The sequence below is a fragment of the Rhipicephalus microplus genome, chromosome 10, assembly GCF_043290135.1.
Source record: "Rhipicephalus microplus isolate Deutch F79 chromosome 10, USDA_Rmic, whole genome shotgun sequence".
In the NCBI taxonomy this organism is placed as follows: domain Eukaryota; kingdom Metazoa; phylum Arthropoda; class Arachnida; order Ixodida; family Ixodidae; genus Rhipicephalus; species Rhipicephalus microplus.
Window position 1 is genome coordinate 7454012 of NC_134709.1, and position 16817 is coordinate 7470828.

General features: G+C 40.4%; 1 protein-coding gene across 2 annotated transcripts in view; it reads left to right on the forward strand.

Annotated features, from left to right (window-relative positions):
- The window catches only part of LOC119181903 (tyrosine-protein phosphatase 69D), a 710121-nt gene extending 694664 nt beyond the window's left edge, over positions 1 to 15457 (forward strand). For both annotated transcript variants that reach the window (XM_075874953.1, XM_075874954.1), the window contains exons 25-29: positions 994 to 1125; positions 3174 to 3299; positions 5000 to 5160; positions 8205 to 8340; positions 11030 to 15457. In XM_075874953.1, coding sequence (XP_075731068.1) covers positions 994 to 1125; positions 3174 to 3299; positions 5000 to 5160; positions 8205 to 8340; positions 11030 to 11113 — 639 coding nt within the window. In that variant the 3' untranslated portion in view covers positions 11114 to 15457. The remainder of the gene's footprint in view (positions 1 to 993; positions 1126 to 3173; positions 3300 to 4999; positions 5161 to 8204; positions 8341 to 11029) is intronic.
- Positions 15458 to 16817: the final 1360 nt, after the last annotated feature.

Here is a 16817-nt window from a genome sequence, read left to right on the forward strand (position 1 = left end):
GCTGCCCTCCTATGGAACAAATTGCTAGAAGTAGCATATTTCATAGCTTACTTTGCACTGTAGTTTTAAGGGACACCAAAGAGGAAAACAATTTGTTTTGCATTAGTAAAACACTTCTTTATAATACCCAAGACACCACAAATGCAGTGGGCAGGTACTTGGTAAGGGAGAAAATACACAAAGAAAATGTAGGTGGCGACGCAACCATGAAATTCCCGCACCAGTTACTGCGTGGTGCAAGATTTCCACCGCGTCTGCTCAGGCATGTGTTATTCTTTATCGGCAAATATGAAGTACATTGTCTGATGGAGCCAAGGACTTGACATACAAAGTTTCAGAAAATTTTGTTGACTCAATGCTACCCAAGTACTAAACAACAGTAAAATTTGGGATGTCTTCATTGGAGCTTTTGGTGGGAAACATGAAATTGGCACTCCTGACATTTTTTTCTTTATTAGTAAACATATGTTGGTGAAATTAGTGACGTTAGTTTCCAGAATTAATTGTTTCATTTTAGTACTCCTTCAACACATGGCCCCGTCGCAGTGGTCTCGTGGCTAAGGTACTCGGCTGCGGACCCACAGGTCGCGGGATCAAATTCCGGCTGCAATGGCTGCATTTTTGATGGAGGCGGAAATGTTGTAGGCTCGTGTGCTCAGATTTTGGTGCATGTTAAAAAACCCCAGGTGGTCGAAATCAAAACTTCTGGAGTCCTCCACTACGGCGTCTCTCATAATCATATAGTGGTTTTGGGACGTTGAACCCTAGATATCAATTAACTCCTTCAACACAGTCGCGAATATGATTAATCAGATATAGAGGCGTATTTAAAATATTCTGTTAAAGCAAAAGGGCAGTTAATGTGCTGTTATGATGACAGTCAATGACAAATGCATTTGCATGCCAGATAGACTTTTTGCTACAAAAGTGTCAAAAAAATGAAAACGTGGGCATAACTCATTCTCTGATGTGTGAATTATGTGTGCTTCGCAGGGTTATGACCGGTCACTGTCTTTCATCATCACTCAAGACCCGCTAGACTGTTCTGTTGTGGAGTTTTGGCGCATGATCAAGGAGCAGTGCATTTCTACTATTGTTATGCTCTCTGAACTTGGTGAGGGCCAGGTGGGTGGCCCTTTCTCTTTTTTTTAGCCATGATTTTTGTTTAACGATTTTATCCCTTTCTTGTACTTTAATATCTTTAGTGATCTGGCATTCTTTCCATTATTGTCATTGACTGTGTATGCCCTCTAGGACAACGTCCTTCACTGTCCTGCCCTCTTTCATCTGACTCTATTCTGCATCTGCATAGCTGTATTTTTATTAAACCACCCAAGTTCTTGACATCAATCGCTGAATTTTTTTCCTTTGTATCCTAATAAGCACAGGTTGCTTGCCTTATGTATAGCATTCTTGAACTCCTCAAATTTTTTCCCTTTATATCTAGAATGCAGGTGCACTCAAATATAATAAAACCCAAGTACGTATGTAGAATAATTGCCTATGTTGAAAAGTTGTTACATTCTCTTGGAAATCTCATGCAATTGTTTACTGGCACTGTGGTATGCCTATCTTGAAGACTACTCTCACTTTCTATGTGTAAATTGCTGGACTGCAGCCCTGCAAGCATGCCTCACCAGACCATTTTAGATTCACTTTATACATTGTTTGAAGTAATCATGCAGATTAAATATGTAACTGTTATGGCAGATGCTGTCAAACAGTTAATTGAATCTGAGTATGGTCAACTGTAGTACATACGTATATAATTCATTTTAATTTTTTTATGCTAAGATTGAAGCAATGCCTGTCTTGGTAAATGATAGATCAATGTGCTAAAATACCTATTTCTATATGCTATGAGAACAGTTTTAATCTTGGTAGCATTATTGTCACTGGAATCAATCATGAAGAGTATGGGGGCATTGCTGATTAGCTTATCAACTCTTGTATTGAGTTACCTAGAGTATATTGACTATTATCTCTTTGAATCCAATATCTAGGTTACTGTTGTATTAGCTACAAGCTTGCTTCCTAATTTTTGGGTAATCTATCATTTCATTATCATTAACATGTTTAAATTGTGTGACTTGTAGCTACTTTTAATTGTATGTTTCAGTTAATTCATGCACGCAAAAATATGCATCCCTGTCCTAACACAGTAAACGACACAATGCCTAGCTGGTGCATTTGTATCAAAGCTCTTCACTGGAGACTTTGATACTGCGATGCATTCCTTCTTTTGCTTTTTTTTTGAAAGTTGTATTGTAACAGCATTGCATTTTAGAACAAATCTCCTAGGCGCCTATTCCTGCACCGAATGGCACCGCCGTTGCTATTGCTGGTGCTCTCTTTGTTGGTGGCAACAACAACAATGGAGACATCAGAAAGGGAGCGGATGGAGAAGCTAAATAAGAAAAAAAAATAACACTCAGGATTAAAAAATTTGTGTTCTCTGCAAGGCATTTTATTCTACCCCACTGATGCTTGAAACTCGTTTGCAAAAAAACCTGATATAGGTGTCATGTACATCAGGAAAGGAATCGCGTTAATCAATGTGATATGATGTGACAGAACAGTAAAATAACAACCAGTCATCACATAATGCTAATTTCGCAATGAATGTGTTTAATGCCTCCTATTAACTGCTTTGTCCTCGGCCATATGCAGCATCAACAAATAGCTCGTAATACCTTACAGAAGGGTAGCGAAAGCATCGCGTGTCTGAAGAAAAATGATTAATTGCGTGGTGGGTGCTATTTTACTTCACAAAAAGTTATGATTTATGGCGTGGTCGATACCTTGCTAGATAGCTGAAGCTGCAAAGACAGTTTGCCTTGCCTCAACATGAAAATACCTTCTGAGTTCGCATTAAGTGGTGCACTCAACCTTCATATAACGAATATGTATATACTGAAATACCAGTTATAATGAAGTAAATGAAAAATAGTCTTGTAATAGTATTTGGAATTAACTTCTGTAACAAATTTTCAGATCTAATAAACTTAATTTCGTGTAATATGCAACTATGTTATAATGAGGTTTCAGTGTATTGTAATCATTGATTTTTTATGTACTTGTCACTTGGTTCAGTTAGTGCAACTTTTGACAAGAGCTATCTATTTGAGCAAGCTGTGAATGTTTAACTGTCATGTTTACTCCATGACATGCAGACCAAATGCCAGCAGTACTGGCCCTCTGATGGAGAGCTTATGTGCGACTACGTCAAGGTCAAGTTTGTGTCTCAAGACAATGGCAACTACTTCATAAAACGCGAGTTTGACGTCATCAATGTAAAGGTAATGCCAAACCTGGATTGTATGACTGCTTGTATTTTAATTATGTCCATTGTACAGTGATCTGTCATTGTACAGCATGCAACGATGTTATGGATGTTGTTAAAAAGCAAGAAAGTAAATATGTATTCTGTGATATGCGTAATAGGAAAGCAATTGACTCGAAACTTTCTGTTGTGCAGTATATGTAGTCTTGTTTTTAGCATTGAAATTACATGTGTGCTGAAATTTTTATTATGTTTTGAAATTTTCAGTTTAGTCAAGATTTCTTGAGAGTACTTTTGATTGTGTTGCAGCCTGCAGTATCGCTGAGCTGATCAAATTTTTTTGTTTGTTTTGTATGTTCTTGCAGGGGCCAAATAATTTACTTCACCTGAAATTTATTTTTTTATCACACTTATTACAAAATATGCCAACATGAAAGTTCATTCATTCATTAACGTTCTTTAGTAAGTTTTATGGCACCACTGCACAATTTTATCAAGTAGCACACCTATTATGAAAACTCCTTTGTTATGGATGATAATTATTATAACTGTATCTGTTACATGCCGATACCACATGAAAGTTCATTTTGCTTTGAAGTCTATGACGATTTCTTCCATTAATGTTGATAATGCGAAAGTGTGACTGTATCAAGAAATGTAGACATCTTGCCAGAACCGACTGTATTTCATGTACAGTAACTATTTCAAGCAAAGTATTCTCACAACATTCCTACATACCTGAGAAAGTTACCTGGTGTAAGTTGATGTCTGAAGGAATTAAGGTACCAGTGATGCATACTGTCATCGTAAAAATGCATTTAGGCATAATATAGTATGTTCACTCTTTCTGTGATCACTTCACCCTCTACATCCAACCAGAAACATAATGCTTCCTGCAAAATATGAGCCAGATATTGCACTGCTTTCTGCGGCAATTCACAATATCACATCAAAGTCGGTAGACTCTCAGCAGACAGAAAACTGTCAAATGAAGCAGTTGCTTAAATGAAACAGCTACTTCTGATATGGTTCGTTTCTTGCCTGAATGTTCATCTCTTAGAACCCCTGTTCATCTCTTAGTAAACAGTGCTCCTTTTAAACAGGGCATATTTTTTTCGTCCCTTCAGGTTCCGTTTAATGAAAGTCCACTGTACAGGGAGAAAGAATGGCAAAAGTCTTTTTGTTATTTAAAAATCTATATCATTGCTGGCGGAAGCAAGTGGGGATCGCAGGTGTTGGCTGATTTCATGAATTTTATGCCAGTATACATTCTCGGAGCTTACATGTTGTCAGTTGTCAAAGGGGAGAGAAAATTCTAGACACCACGACGCCCAGAAACGTAACTTTCAAGCTGTGCATCACAACTTGTTACTGCTGTTTATGCATTCTTTTGAAGATGAAAAAAAAAGTACCAATTGGTGTTGATAATTCCATTTAAATTTGACAAATTGGAAAAATGTTTGTGCTAGAAGATTTCTTAAGGAAACAGTGTTTGCATGTTAACTTTGAAAGGTGATGCAGGGTCCCTTTAAGCTCTGTGCAAGAAATCTTAATCTTCAGTATATATGTTGTCAGTTATTGCTTTGTTCCCACTAGATGAGTATGCACAGGTACACTAGCACAACTTGAATAAAGTGGTTGCATTAGAAGAGTGTTTGAAACAATGTGCCTTTAGTTGTTTTTTTTTTTTTGAGAAAAATGTTGTATCCTTTACAGTCTGGGGACATCCATCGTACAACACAATTTCAGTACCTGGGCTGGGTTGGGCAGCCAGTCATAGACGCTGACAGCACAGCGAGCATCATTGCCCTAATCGAGTGTGCCCAGCAGTGCCAAGCGCTACGTCCAAGTGGTGGCCCTGTCACGGTACACTGCAGGTGCGTCTCATGTGCTGTATTTGTGCAGTGCTTTTCCTGACTCCAGATTGCATCCTGAATGTACAACTGGCTCTTCCAACCATGAATGTTGGTAGGATTTCATCTTATGGGGTAGGGGGGGTGCAAAGCTATGCTACGTCGCTACTGGGTAAAGGTGACGGTGCGCCAGAGCATTGCAAAAGGGGCAAGTGCCGCTTTGGCACCCCATGCTTCCAATTATTATATATCTCTGGCTTACTTGTTTGCACAGTGGCATGAAGAATGCAGCGTGGAATACATGCCAAATTGCTTGTCTCTTTAATGACATTTGTAATGTGACTGAAACAAACATCTTTATTCTATCAATTTTAGTCTCTCTATAAGTACAGTACAGCCAAGTACAGTAAATTTAGGTTGAGATGTGAGCCTTAGCTATTCTCTGAAATGCATTTTTAGAAATTTCATTGAAGCAGCCAGATAATCTCACATATAGGCTAATTATTAATCAAAACAAATATGCATGACCTTGATGCACACTTTTATATCAAGTTTGAACATGTGCCTTCTGTTTGCCAGTACCATTTCTATTCTATTTCTTTCAGGCACTGCATTGAACTATACTAAAGTGCTTATTTGTGCCGATCGGTACATGGTCAACGAAGCGAAAAGCAGTGCCGAAACACAAGACAGTGAAAGCTTCATCAGTCTCTTGCACTGTCTTGTGTTTTCATGTTGTTTTTCACTTCGTTGAGCATTGCACCAAACCATGATGTTCGGGGGCTTAAGTTGCATGCCATTCGCCACCATTTTCTGTCTCATTTAGTGTAAGAACCAGCGGAGCAGCCCAACAAGTTGTGGTCTTGCACCAACTCTATTGTTTCCAGTTTTTGTGTAGGTGACACTAGTGCTACTATATTATGTGCTATAGAATAATTAGGTGCATCAACTGTGAATGAATAAGGTATCCTGGGATAAAGTATCCAGACACTCATGGGTTCAACTTTTTCCTGTGTTCACGTACAGTACCGAATTGACAATTAAGTGTGTTTTGACGTTATTACATAATATGTAAGTATCATCATCATCAGTCTGACAACATCCACTGCAGAACAAAGGCCTCTCCCATATTCCGCCAGTTAACTCGGTCCTGTGCTTACTGCTGCCAATTTATACCTGCAAACTTCTTAATCTCATCTGCCCACCTAACCTTCTTTCTCACTCTAACCCGCTTGCCTTCTCTGGGAATCCAGTTAGTTCCAGTTAGTTACCCTTCACGTGTAAGTATAGTAATTTTTAAAACATACCTTATTGTGCTGCTTACATTTCGAATCGCACTGCTATACAAATGTTGCTGGTATTATTTCCCACTTCATTTCAAAACAACAAAAAATGTCGCAGCGTATCCATGCAGTGAATAACAATAAATGGGCAAAGCTCTGGAGGTACAGATAAATGTTCACAAAGCGATAACAAGGTGTTCTAAGCAGCTGAACAGCAATATCGTCTTAATCCTCAAACAGCCAGAGGCTCACTACGTACGCTAAATCCCTTCATCGTCGTTTTTGTCCACATGTATACACGTGCATCATTTGTCGATCTCCCTCTCAAAAAGCATTGCCCCAATGCCAAATAAGTAGTGCAGATCTTTTTTGTTTTTTAAGTCTTGCGCAATCACTCGCTGACATGGGTTCATGCTCACGACATGAACGAGTTCAGAACGGTGCTTTTGATTCCTCACACTATACAAACTGTCTGAAATGACCTCGCAATTAACATCACTCAGTCGTTGCAGTACTAGATATGGTACAAAGTATCTACTTAACAGCGTTTGGAAGAGTCATTTTCGTATGGGCATTCAAACCCTTACTCTGTCACTGGTTTGGTGAACGACTATTCTGCGGTGAGCACTGTAGCGGCCTGCATCAAACTCTTGCTGCTGGCAGATCCGTAAGCATGCAAGTTGCCTAGCTTGTTCCGCGCATTCTGTAAACATCTCGTCATCCGAGTCAATGTCGTCACATTCGCGCGGTAGCATTGCATCTAGCATAGTTCGTACTTCCCGTCTATGAACAAGACTGAATGGGGTCATGCGAGGCTGAATGGGGTCATGCAAGGCTGAATGGGGTCATGCGGCTTGTTTCTTGCTTGGCCATGGTGTATGCAAGAGTGATGTAAGCCAAGATTTTGTACATCTTTCAATGTACGTCTACATACATTGAAAGCACGTCTTCGATTGTTCTGTTTAAACGCTCTGTCAGCCCGTTCGTTTGAGGGTGGTAGGCAGTGGCCTTACGGTTTGTTGTTCCGCTCCACATCAAGACATGATCCTAAAGAGCTGCCGTAAATGTGGTTTCTCTGTCTGTGATCAGGACAGTTAGTGCACCATGCCTCAGTACAACACTCTCGATGAAAAATTGTGCAATGTAACCTGCTGTACCTCTCTGGATAACGGGTAAGATAATCAGGCACGACGATAACCCAGCATTTTCCGGCAGTAGAAGTAGGAAGTGGGCCTGAGAATTTGGGCCTGATCATACCACAATGTACACATAACGTAATTTCATTCATAAATGGCAGCTTTGGGCTCTAGCTGTCGCCTGTCACACTAGCACACATCGGCGTGAGCACATTCATTCAATCAGTGCAGATGCGCCATCTAGTGGTCTTCTATCACATTAAAACACGTCCCTCACATATCAGTGGAGCAAGTTCCGCAGTGCCACTTAATTAGCACTCCGTGTACTAGAAGTGGCTACTACGATGGATGACGAGGAACTAGCTTACACCCTAAGGATTTTCACTCCTAAAATGTCGCTATCACACATACCTAGTTTTAATTTTTAAAGATATTGCCCAAGTTAGTGCGGGGTCATGACACAAATTATACTTTTTTTTAATATGTGACACATACTATTTGAACTATACAACTTAAAATTCAATCAAAAAAACTATTCACTTCAAATTAACTTCGAACCTTAAACTTGCTGTTCGTCCGTCCCAAGTGATACATTGTCAGCGAGTCTAATTGTGTGCTTGACTCATTGCCATTTTTTTCCACATTGCAGTGGTGGTGGCGACAGGAGCAGTGTGTTTGTGACGCTGAGTGTGTTGATACAACAGCTCAAAGCCGAGGAGAGGGTGGATGTTTTTCAAGCAGCACGCTACACTCGTTCCCAGAGGCACTGTATGCTACAGACACCTGTGAGTCAAGATCTTTTATGAATAATTAAAATATGTTTGAATTTGAAGTCTTAATTTGCACTGATTGATATTTCGAAGCAAATTCTCAAGAGATAATCAGGGTGCACTATTGTAAAATGTTTCACAGACAGCCGGTGTCATAAAAATTGAGTACAGGTTGTGTGCAGCTTTGTTTTAAGTTGTAATTCCCAATATAACTGGAATTTTTCTCTTTATTGTTTGCTTGAGAAAAAAAAGAAAAAAAGAAAAAAAAGCTATTGCATAGCTACCGTATTTACTCGATTCTACCGCGCCCTCGATTGTAACGCGCACTCGGTTTTCACGATGAAAAAAAAAAGGTAAGACATCCATTGCAATGCGCACCCATTTTTCTTGTTGGCCCGCACAATCGCACTACTCGGGAATACGACTCCTTTCGGGAGCGTCTTCCATTTAAATATGAGTTACGGGGGAAGCTTGTGCCTATCTGACGTGCAACGGAACATTGCCGTCACTCTTGTTTTACTGTGGCCCGATGTCAGCAAGCGAACTTGCTTCGCCCTCTTCTTTTCGATGGTTGTGGTGCCAGGCATGTCGAAGTAAAGAGGCGTCTGATCGGCATTCCGATTTGCCCAAGCAGGCAGCCGTTGTTGTGCCGCAAGTTTAGGACGAACCTCTGAAAACTATGAAGCTTTTCTTCGTACTCCTCCGGCAAGTTTTGGCCCATGCCCGTTCGCTTTCGGAGGGAGAAGCTTTTCCTCTTCATAAAGTTAGTTAGCCAGCACCTTCTCACTTTGAACTGGCTCCGCGATAGCCCTTTTTCTAAAGCTAACTGCATAGCCCGCACTTAGAGCAGTTCTGTCGTCACGGGCCGCTGTGCCGCTCGCTGCTCAAGCACATACTCAGCGAGCAGCTCTTCAATTTGCAAAAACCGACCCTGCTGTGGTCCACTGAAGCCATTGCGTGAATCTTTGCTGTCGACAATCTTCTGCTTTTGTTTCCGCCAGTCCTGCACCCACGTTTCGGGAACTCTAAACGACCGCGATGCGGCCCGATTTCCGTCTGTTTCAGCACACGCGATGACTTTTCTTTTAAAAGCGGCATCGTGGTGCCGCTTTTACACACAGGCATAAATGGCCGACGCGCCATGCCGAAGCACGTATGGGGCTGCCATTTTGGAAATGCCGATGGCAATAGAAGGATCGTATTCATTTTTTTTTTCGCACTCGATTTTAATGCGCATGCGACTTACGAACTCGCTTAACCGGAAAAAAGGTGCGCGTTAGATTCGAGTAATTACGGTAATTGTCAGTGATCTGAAAGAGACAGATCTGTTTTGCTGCCTGTGATAAGCGGGAAGTGCTGATGTGCAAATCAAATAATTATGTGCAGGGTGTCAAGTGGGATGCAGATCGGGAAATAACTTCATCTGGTTGCATAATATTATAGAAATGAAAGCACAGGTTCTTAAGGTAGGATGGAGGAAATGCAGGTTGCCATATATAGTTAAGCTGCTAACTTTGACTTCAAAACCTTCCACACTGTCAAAAAAATAGGAGGTGCCCTATGCACCAGGTGATTACGAGCGCATTTGTGATAGTTTATTCCATGTAGCTGAATAAAGGCCTTCCCTTCTAAATATACACTGTGTTTTTACGTAGTCTAGCTGGAAATATTCATTACACGAGGTGTTTGGTACTTCACATGTCAACTGACAAATTTGAATGAACATAAATATCCACAACACATTAATACACATAAGTGAAACAATACTTCAACAAAGCATCTACAAATCTACAAAAGTGTAATGAAGGTAGTGGACAGGAGGTTTGATTAAGAGAGAAGAGAAAGACGTGTGATCACTGTTCCTTCACTCCTGCCTCTAGATAGCCCTTGTAGCAGGCAAACCAGTGTTCAACTGTGACAACTATCATTAGAACAATTCTGTTTCAACTGGTGGAGTTTCGGGATTTTAAGGCCTTGTTTTTCATCGTTATACACAACCTTAATGAAAAAAATAACGAACAATGAAGCCAAGAAAGGTATGGAGGTCGTTATTTTAGTCTTTTGACTTTATTGCAGTAAATATGATTAAATGTGAAGAAAAAAAAAGTGGACAGCAACTTTCCCTGACCAGGGACGAAACCTTAAACCTTGGGATAATATGCCCGATGATTTACCAACTGAGCTTCAGTGCTGACTAATACTCCCAGGTTTGTATGTACAGAAATACCTGCTAAAGTGCACAGGATGATGACTGACACTGTAGCTCAATTGGTAGAGTATTGAGTATGTGATCCGATAGTTGCAGGTTTCTCCCTTTCAATGAGTTGTCTTTTCTTCCGCTTTAATTTCTTCGTGTATATTACATTCACTGTAATACAGTTAAGAAACTGCAATAACGTCCCCTATACCTTCCTTAGCTACATTTTTTGTTGGTTTTTATTGAATTACAGTTAAGCCCCTTTATATAAGGCACGCTATGAGCAACAATTGTCTTTTATATTATAAGATGTCTCTTGTGAGCAGGGCACCTCATATGCATTTTCTTATCAACTCGTGTTTTACTGTAGGCATACTAGCGTCTCTTATACCCATTGTATCTTATATCAGTATCTCTTATAAAGGGGTTCGACTGTACTAAATGTAAATGTCAAACCTAAGTGTAAATCGATCTCGCACTTCACCTCGAGTGCCCTGTGTTTTTCAGAACCAATACGAGTTTCTCTACCGTGGCCTGCTGACATACATCGAGTCGCACAATCTTTGCAACATGGGCGACACCCAGCTATGAGGGCTACACATGCTAGGATGTTCCAAGGTCCACCTTCACCATGAGGCACGCACCAGCAACTGTGACTGCGAGCCACATGTGCACGCGCCTCGCCCAAAGGGCATGCCCCTACCGCGGCACTGAGGCCAACTTCCGACCAGCTGGACTGGTGCTGGAAGAAAGGTGGCTTTTTTTTTTTCAGTTGTTGTAGGCTGCCGACAAGCAAGACACGCACGTCAGGACAGGAACTCGGAAGTGCGCGTTTTATTAGTTTTTTTTATGACCGTGTCGACAAAGAAAAAGTGGACAAACAACTCGCTTACGAAGAAGCCAATAACATAGTGCAAGTGTTGAAATGCAGTACACGAGTCTCTCCTGCCTTGGTAAGGCATTGGAGACAAAAGAATATGCTTGCTGAGAGACCTTGCAGCCCCTTTTTTTCTTCAGTAGCACAAGCTGAGGACATCTTGAGGCTTCTGCAAGAAAACTTCTTTTAAAAAAATGGCAAGCAGAAGATGCCATCACTTCTGAACTACACTTCTGTTGTGCTCTGCCAGTCGTCCATGTTCCGATTTGTTTCGTCACAGGTGGAGTGCTTTATGAGTGGGTATTGTGATAGTCAACTGTTTGCATTAGTTTTGCAGTGAGTCACTGAAGCCATCTGGAACTTTGGTGCCCATAAGAACAGTGTTTTTTAGGAAAATGCTTACAAGCTCTTCGAAGTGTGCATCCTAAAGACTGTGGTCACACAGGAGCACCCACACTGGCAGCACTTGGGAGCAGTGCTGTTTCGGCCTTGTGTATTCTCATGGCGTCCAAATGGCTTGAGAGCACCTTCCATCCTGAATGCTTCAAACAAAATGACAATGCAGTGTTTAGGTGGACTATGACCGACTTCCCCATGAGCTGTCTGTGCCCTGAAAACTCTGATCATAGGCCCACGACAAAATATTTGCAGCCTAGGTTGCACCTCTGGCTGTAGAGCTTGGGCTAGGTTTCTAGCTGACCTAGTTCAGGTTGTGTTGGCTCTGCCTGGGTCAAGCCTTAGGTGATGTTACTGTCAAGGTCACGGTTTGTTTTTGTGGACACTCGCATAATATTATACAAGACAACAAAAGGCAGGAACACGGAACAGTTTTTGCTACATTTTTGTTACGCCTGTCCGAGTTAATTTTTTATTCTAATCCAGAACCCACGTAAATGTATTTTATAAAAATGCAAGTTCACGTGAATGTGTTTCAGCATGGACAATTGTAATAACTATGTGTTAAGTGAGCTCATAATTACTTTGATGTTTCGGCCTCTCAGTGTGAGCATTTTTTTTTCATTGTCTCAATGGCAATTGAAGCTTTGTAATTTTACTTGTGTTGTGAAAGCATTTAATTTTACATTTTCTAATTTTTTATATATTGCAAACCAGGAATCATGGTTTGCCTGTGGAACAGGGAAACGTTGATTTCACATGTGCTCTTTTTTTTTTTGTCGTTTTGTAGATTACCATATGCCATCACACAGCTTTTATCTTTCTTTAGAGCTTAATGCTGGTTGCAAGACATCACTAAATACGGCTTCACAAAGTTATATTAGCAATCAGTCACATACTATTAAGTGGAAGATCTGGTGTTCCTTTTCGAGGTGGACAGATTGGTGCTAGTACTGTACTAGTATCACAATAACTTCTATTTATTTCTGCATATTAGATAGATGCCATTCTGAATTTATATGATGAAGGTGAAATTCAATTTTTCATTTCAATTTGTCTTCTTGCTGTGGTAAGTTTGACTTTTTTTTGGTAAGGAATATCGTTATGGTCACTGATACAACATTTGCCCGTTGCATTGCGTAAAATCTAGTGTTATCCAGCGCCTGCAAGTCCAAGAAGTGTATACTTTGCAAAAACAGGCATTTTAGTGTATGCGTATTTCACAAATGAGAACACACTTGTTTTTATGAGCAAACATGACTTACTCACGCCGTGAGCCAGCGTGGGCAAGCTCTTCAATATCCTAGGCAAAGTTGTACTAGTCACATGCTTTTTCGAGATCAACTTTCAGTCCTGGCTTTTTGTTAAGGGATTGTCTCTCAATCTTTGCATTGTTATACAGGTTCATGAAGTTTGTACATTTTGCTGGGAGACAAGCAATGCCATATTTCTTCAATCGTTGCACTGATTTCATGTACACGGTATGCATTTGTGTTTTGGTTTAATGTTTGCAATGTGTTCTCTTAACAACTTAAGATCCTGCTGGTGGGCTAGTTGGTTTCTCATGATAGCACACAACAGAATGACTAATGGAAATGAACATACTGATGGACAAACATAAGCGCTGAACTTCAGTTGTAGTTTATCGCTGGTGGACGAGCTCAAATGTGCGCTTCTGTGAATTCATTGTGTCGCTTAAAGAAACACCAAGAAGAATCGGGTGCACAGATTATAAAATCTAGCCATTTCGCGGTACTCTTCTCGCACACGAAAAATACGAAAGATAGGCAAGCCAGCTAACAGTGCCACGTTTTGCTGCACCGACATCTTATTCATCACGTTAGCAAATCGAGGGGCAACTGACTACTTAGCTCCCATAACGTTTTCGCTCAACCTACAAAAACTTGGCCGCAATGTTGATGTGATTTTGTGCTCTCTGCACAGTATGGCTTTCAGCACTTTGAAAAAGAACATTTTCTCTGAAAATCAATGGAAGTGTATTTAATTCATCAAAAGAGAACTTATGGCACCTGCATGAGTGTGTTTTACTCTGGGAAAATATGTTCCATTGAACAGGAGTTCCGTTTACTCAGAGGTGAACATGAGTGCAGAATACAAGCCCGAAACCAAGCATTGTAGAGGAAATAGTTCCGTTTAAGCAGTAGTTCTGTTTAGCAGATTTCCGTTTACTGAGAGTCTACTGTATAAAATGCCCAAAGACCACGACTATCGCTGCTCTTGGTAAAATAATGGCCACACTGTCTTCTGTTTCATGGATTGTCGCTAAGTATTAAATGAGGTGTCATGCAAACGAAAAAGCATATCAGTGCCATGTTTTGCTGCACCGGAGCAGTGTAGATTTTAAAATGAGAGAAAAGTTTCTCACCAGTTGCCCCTTGGTTGCCCAATCTGACTCGAGAAAAGACTTTTCTGCAACATGTGTCATTGTTAAATTACTCTCATAGCTTCCATTTCTGCTGGTACAGCATGATTGCTATTGCATGACTTTATTCTATAAATCTGTGCTTGTGATCTTCTCATTAGGTTTCTCTTTAGGCGATTCAATGCATGCACTGAAGCGAATTTCAGCTTGTTTACTAGCAACAAACAATGCTTCAAGTTCAGTGCTTTTGTTTGTAGATTCTTAGTTTCTGTATCTGTTTCTTCACAACATTGTGGTAGCTTCATGACCACTTAAGTAAGTTGTGGTTAGTTCACAAAAATAATAATGTTGAGCTAGTCTTACCTGTGAAACAGCATTGCCTGGTTCTTTTCACAATTTTGCTTCAAGACCCTCCAGTTAAGGTGGTTATTTTAAGCTCTTTTGAGGAACGCATCGAGTCAAGGCTTAATTTATCTCGGGGCATTTAATGCCTGCAAAATATTGACAACTATCTTATACATTGTGCCCTTTTAAATTAAGTCTTCTGTTCATAACTAAAAAGAAAGTAAAATGCCTGGAGAATTGTATGCACTTGGCTGCTTCATATACAGTATACACATCTGTATGTATACACCATTTGACACTGACAAGATTGAGGCTACAATGCTTTCGAGAAGTTGTGAGGCTTCAAGAATTGTAGCAAATTAAGCAAGAGCACTGTATTTTCGTTTTGTTTTTTAGAGTTCTTAGCATTCCTCTTGGCATACGACTGAATTAAATTAGCATTGTTATGACCTCTCACTGCACTAATGATGGACGTTCCAAAGAAAGGCCAATCATCTTGACTATAGACATTGCTCATTTCTTTTTCAGCAATGCCAGTACTTCAAACACAATCAGAACTACGCTTTGTATATTTATAACAGTACTATGTCGCAATCTATATTGACGGCTGTTGTGATCTTGGAACTCCTAGAACAAGGTCGTGTTCTTGTTTTTTCAAACCTTACGAATAATAGACAGAGAAAACAGCACTAGTTTAACATACACCAGGGCTCAAAATTATTCAGAATATTTTGTGAAATAGTGCTTGCTTTGAATAAATTATTATGCTTGCTTTATTTTTAATTTAGTAGGATTGACCAGCAAGTGTCAAAAGCAATGTTGAACAAAACTTGCCCGCTCTTGATACTGAACACTTGTCCTTGACAATGGCTGTATAAAACGAAATTGCAAAATAGAATGAATGGGTTGTCTAATAAAAATGAGCAAAGTATAATGTCTTCACTTATAAACATAAAAATTTTCAAGTGATAAGAGTTAAGCTGGTAAGTATATCCTTTTTATTTATTTTCACTTTAGCGCTAAAAAGCGGCTAAACCGCGTCTAGGCTCGGAGTACCAAAGAGCAAAAAGCGTATACTTGCTTTCGGCTTTACTGGGTGTCTCACATAACTTGAGCCAAGAATTTGAAAATGAAAGTCACCTCAGTGGCGATTTGAACCAAATGCAAACACTAGCCTGCTGGTACTCGGGCAATTTTTAATTTATTCCCATGCTAATAAATCAATAATTCTTAATTACTTTTTAAAATTATGGGCGGGTAACCCAGAATATGAACACTGATATGTAGAGCACTTTCATAAACCACCAACGAAATTGTTTCCTGTACACTACGTCTAGCGCTGTGATCTTTTCCGTGTTGTAAAGAAATTTAGCCTATAGCAGCACTATAGCAGTGAGTTAGCAGCCCGTCGCACGGCTTCTTTTCACATTTCGTGGGTTTTCTTTCATATTTCGCGGGTTTCCTGAACAGGCCAAATTGCCTGGTTCCAAAGAGAACGAGTGTCCCCGCTGTGGTTCAACCACTCACCGTTGGTGGCGCTATCTGTGACATGTTCCTATAACAGTGACATCAGTGGTCTACAGGCTGGCGATGCAGATTATAAAGGAAAGACTGCAGGCGTGGATAGAGGATGAGGGGGTGCTGGGGGAACTGCAGAATGGGTTTCGGAAACACAGGAGGTTGGAAGACAATGTGTTCTCACTGACGCAGTCCATCGAAATAGCAGAAAAGGAACACAGGCCCCTGTGGCTAGCATTTTTGGATATCAAGGGAGCGTACGATAGCGTGGTTCAAGAGGAATTGTGGGGAATACTGGGCACACTAGGCGTGGAACATGTAGTCACTAATCTTTTAAAGGGTATCTATAAAGGTAACAAGGTAGTTATAAAGTGGGAAAAACAGGTATCCAAGCCTGCAGAGGTAAAACGGGGGCTTAGGCAGGGGTGCCCCTTGTCACCCTTATTATTCATGATGTACCTACAAGGATTAGAGGCAAAATTAGAGAGAAGTGGACTGGGCTTCAACCTCTCTTTAGTCAAACAAGGAAAACTTATTGATCAGGCACTACCAGCATTAATGTACGCAGATGATATAGTGCTAATGGCCAACAACAAGGAAGATTTGCAGAGATTGATGGACATCTGCGGTAATGAGGGAGATAGGTTAGATTTCAGATTCAGTAAGAAAAAATCAGCAGTCATGATTTTCAATGACAACGAAGGTAGTGAGCTTAGAATACAGGAGATCACGCTAGAGATAACAGATAAATACAAATATCTGGGCGTATGGATAAG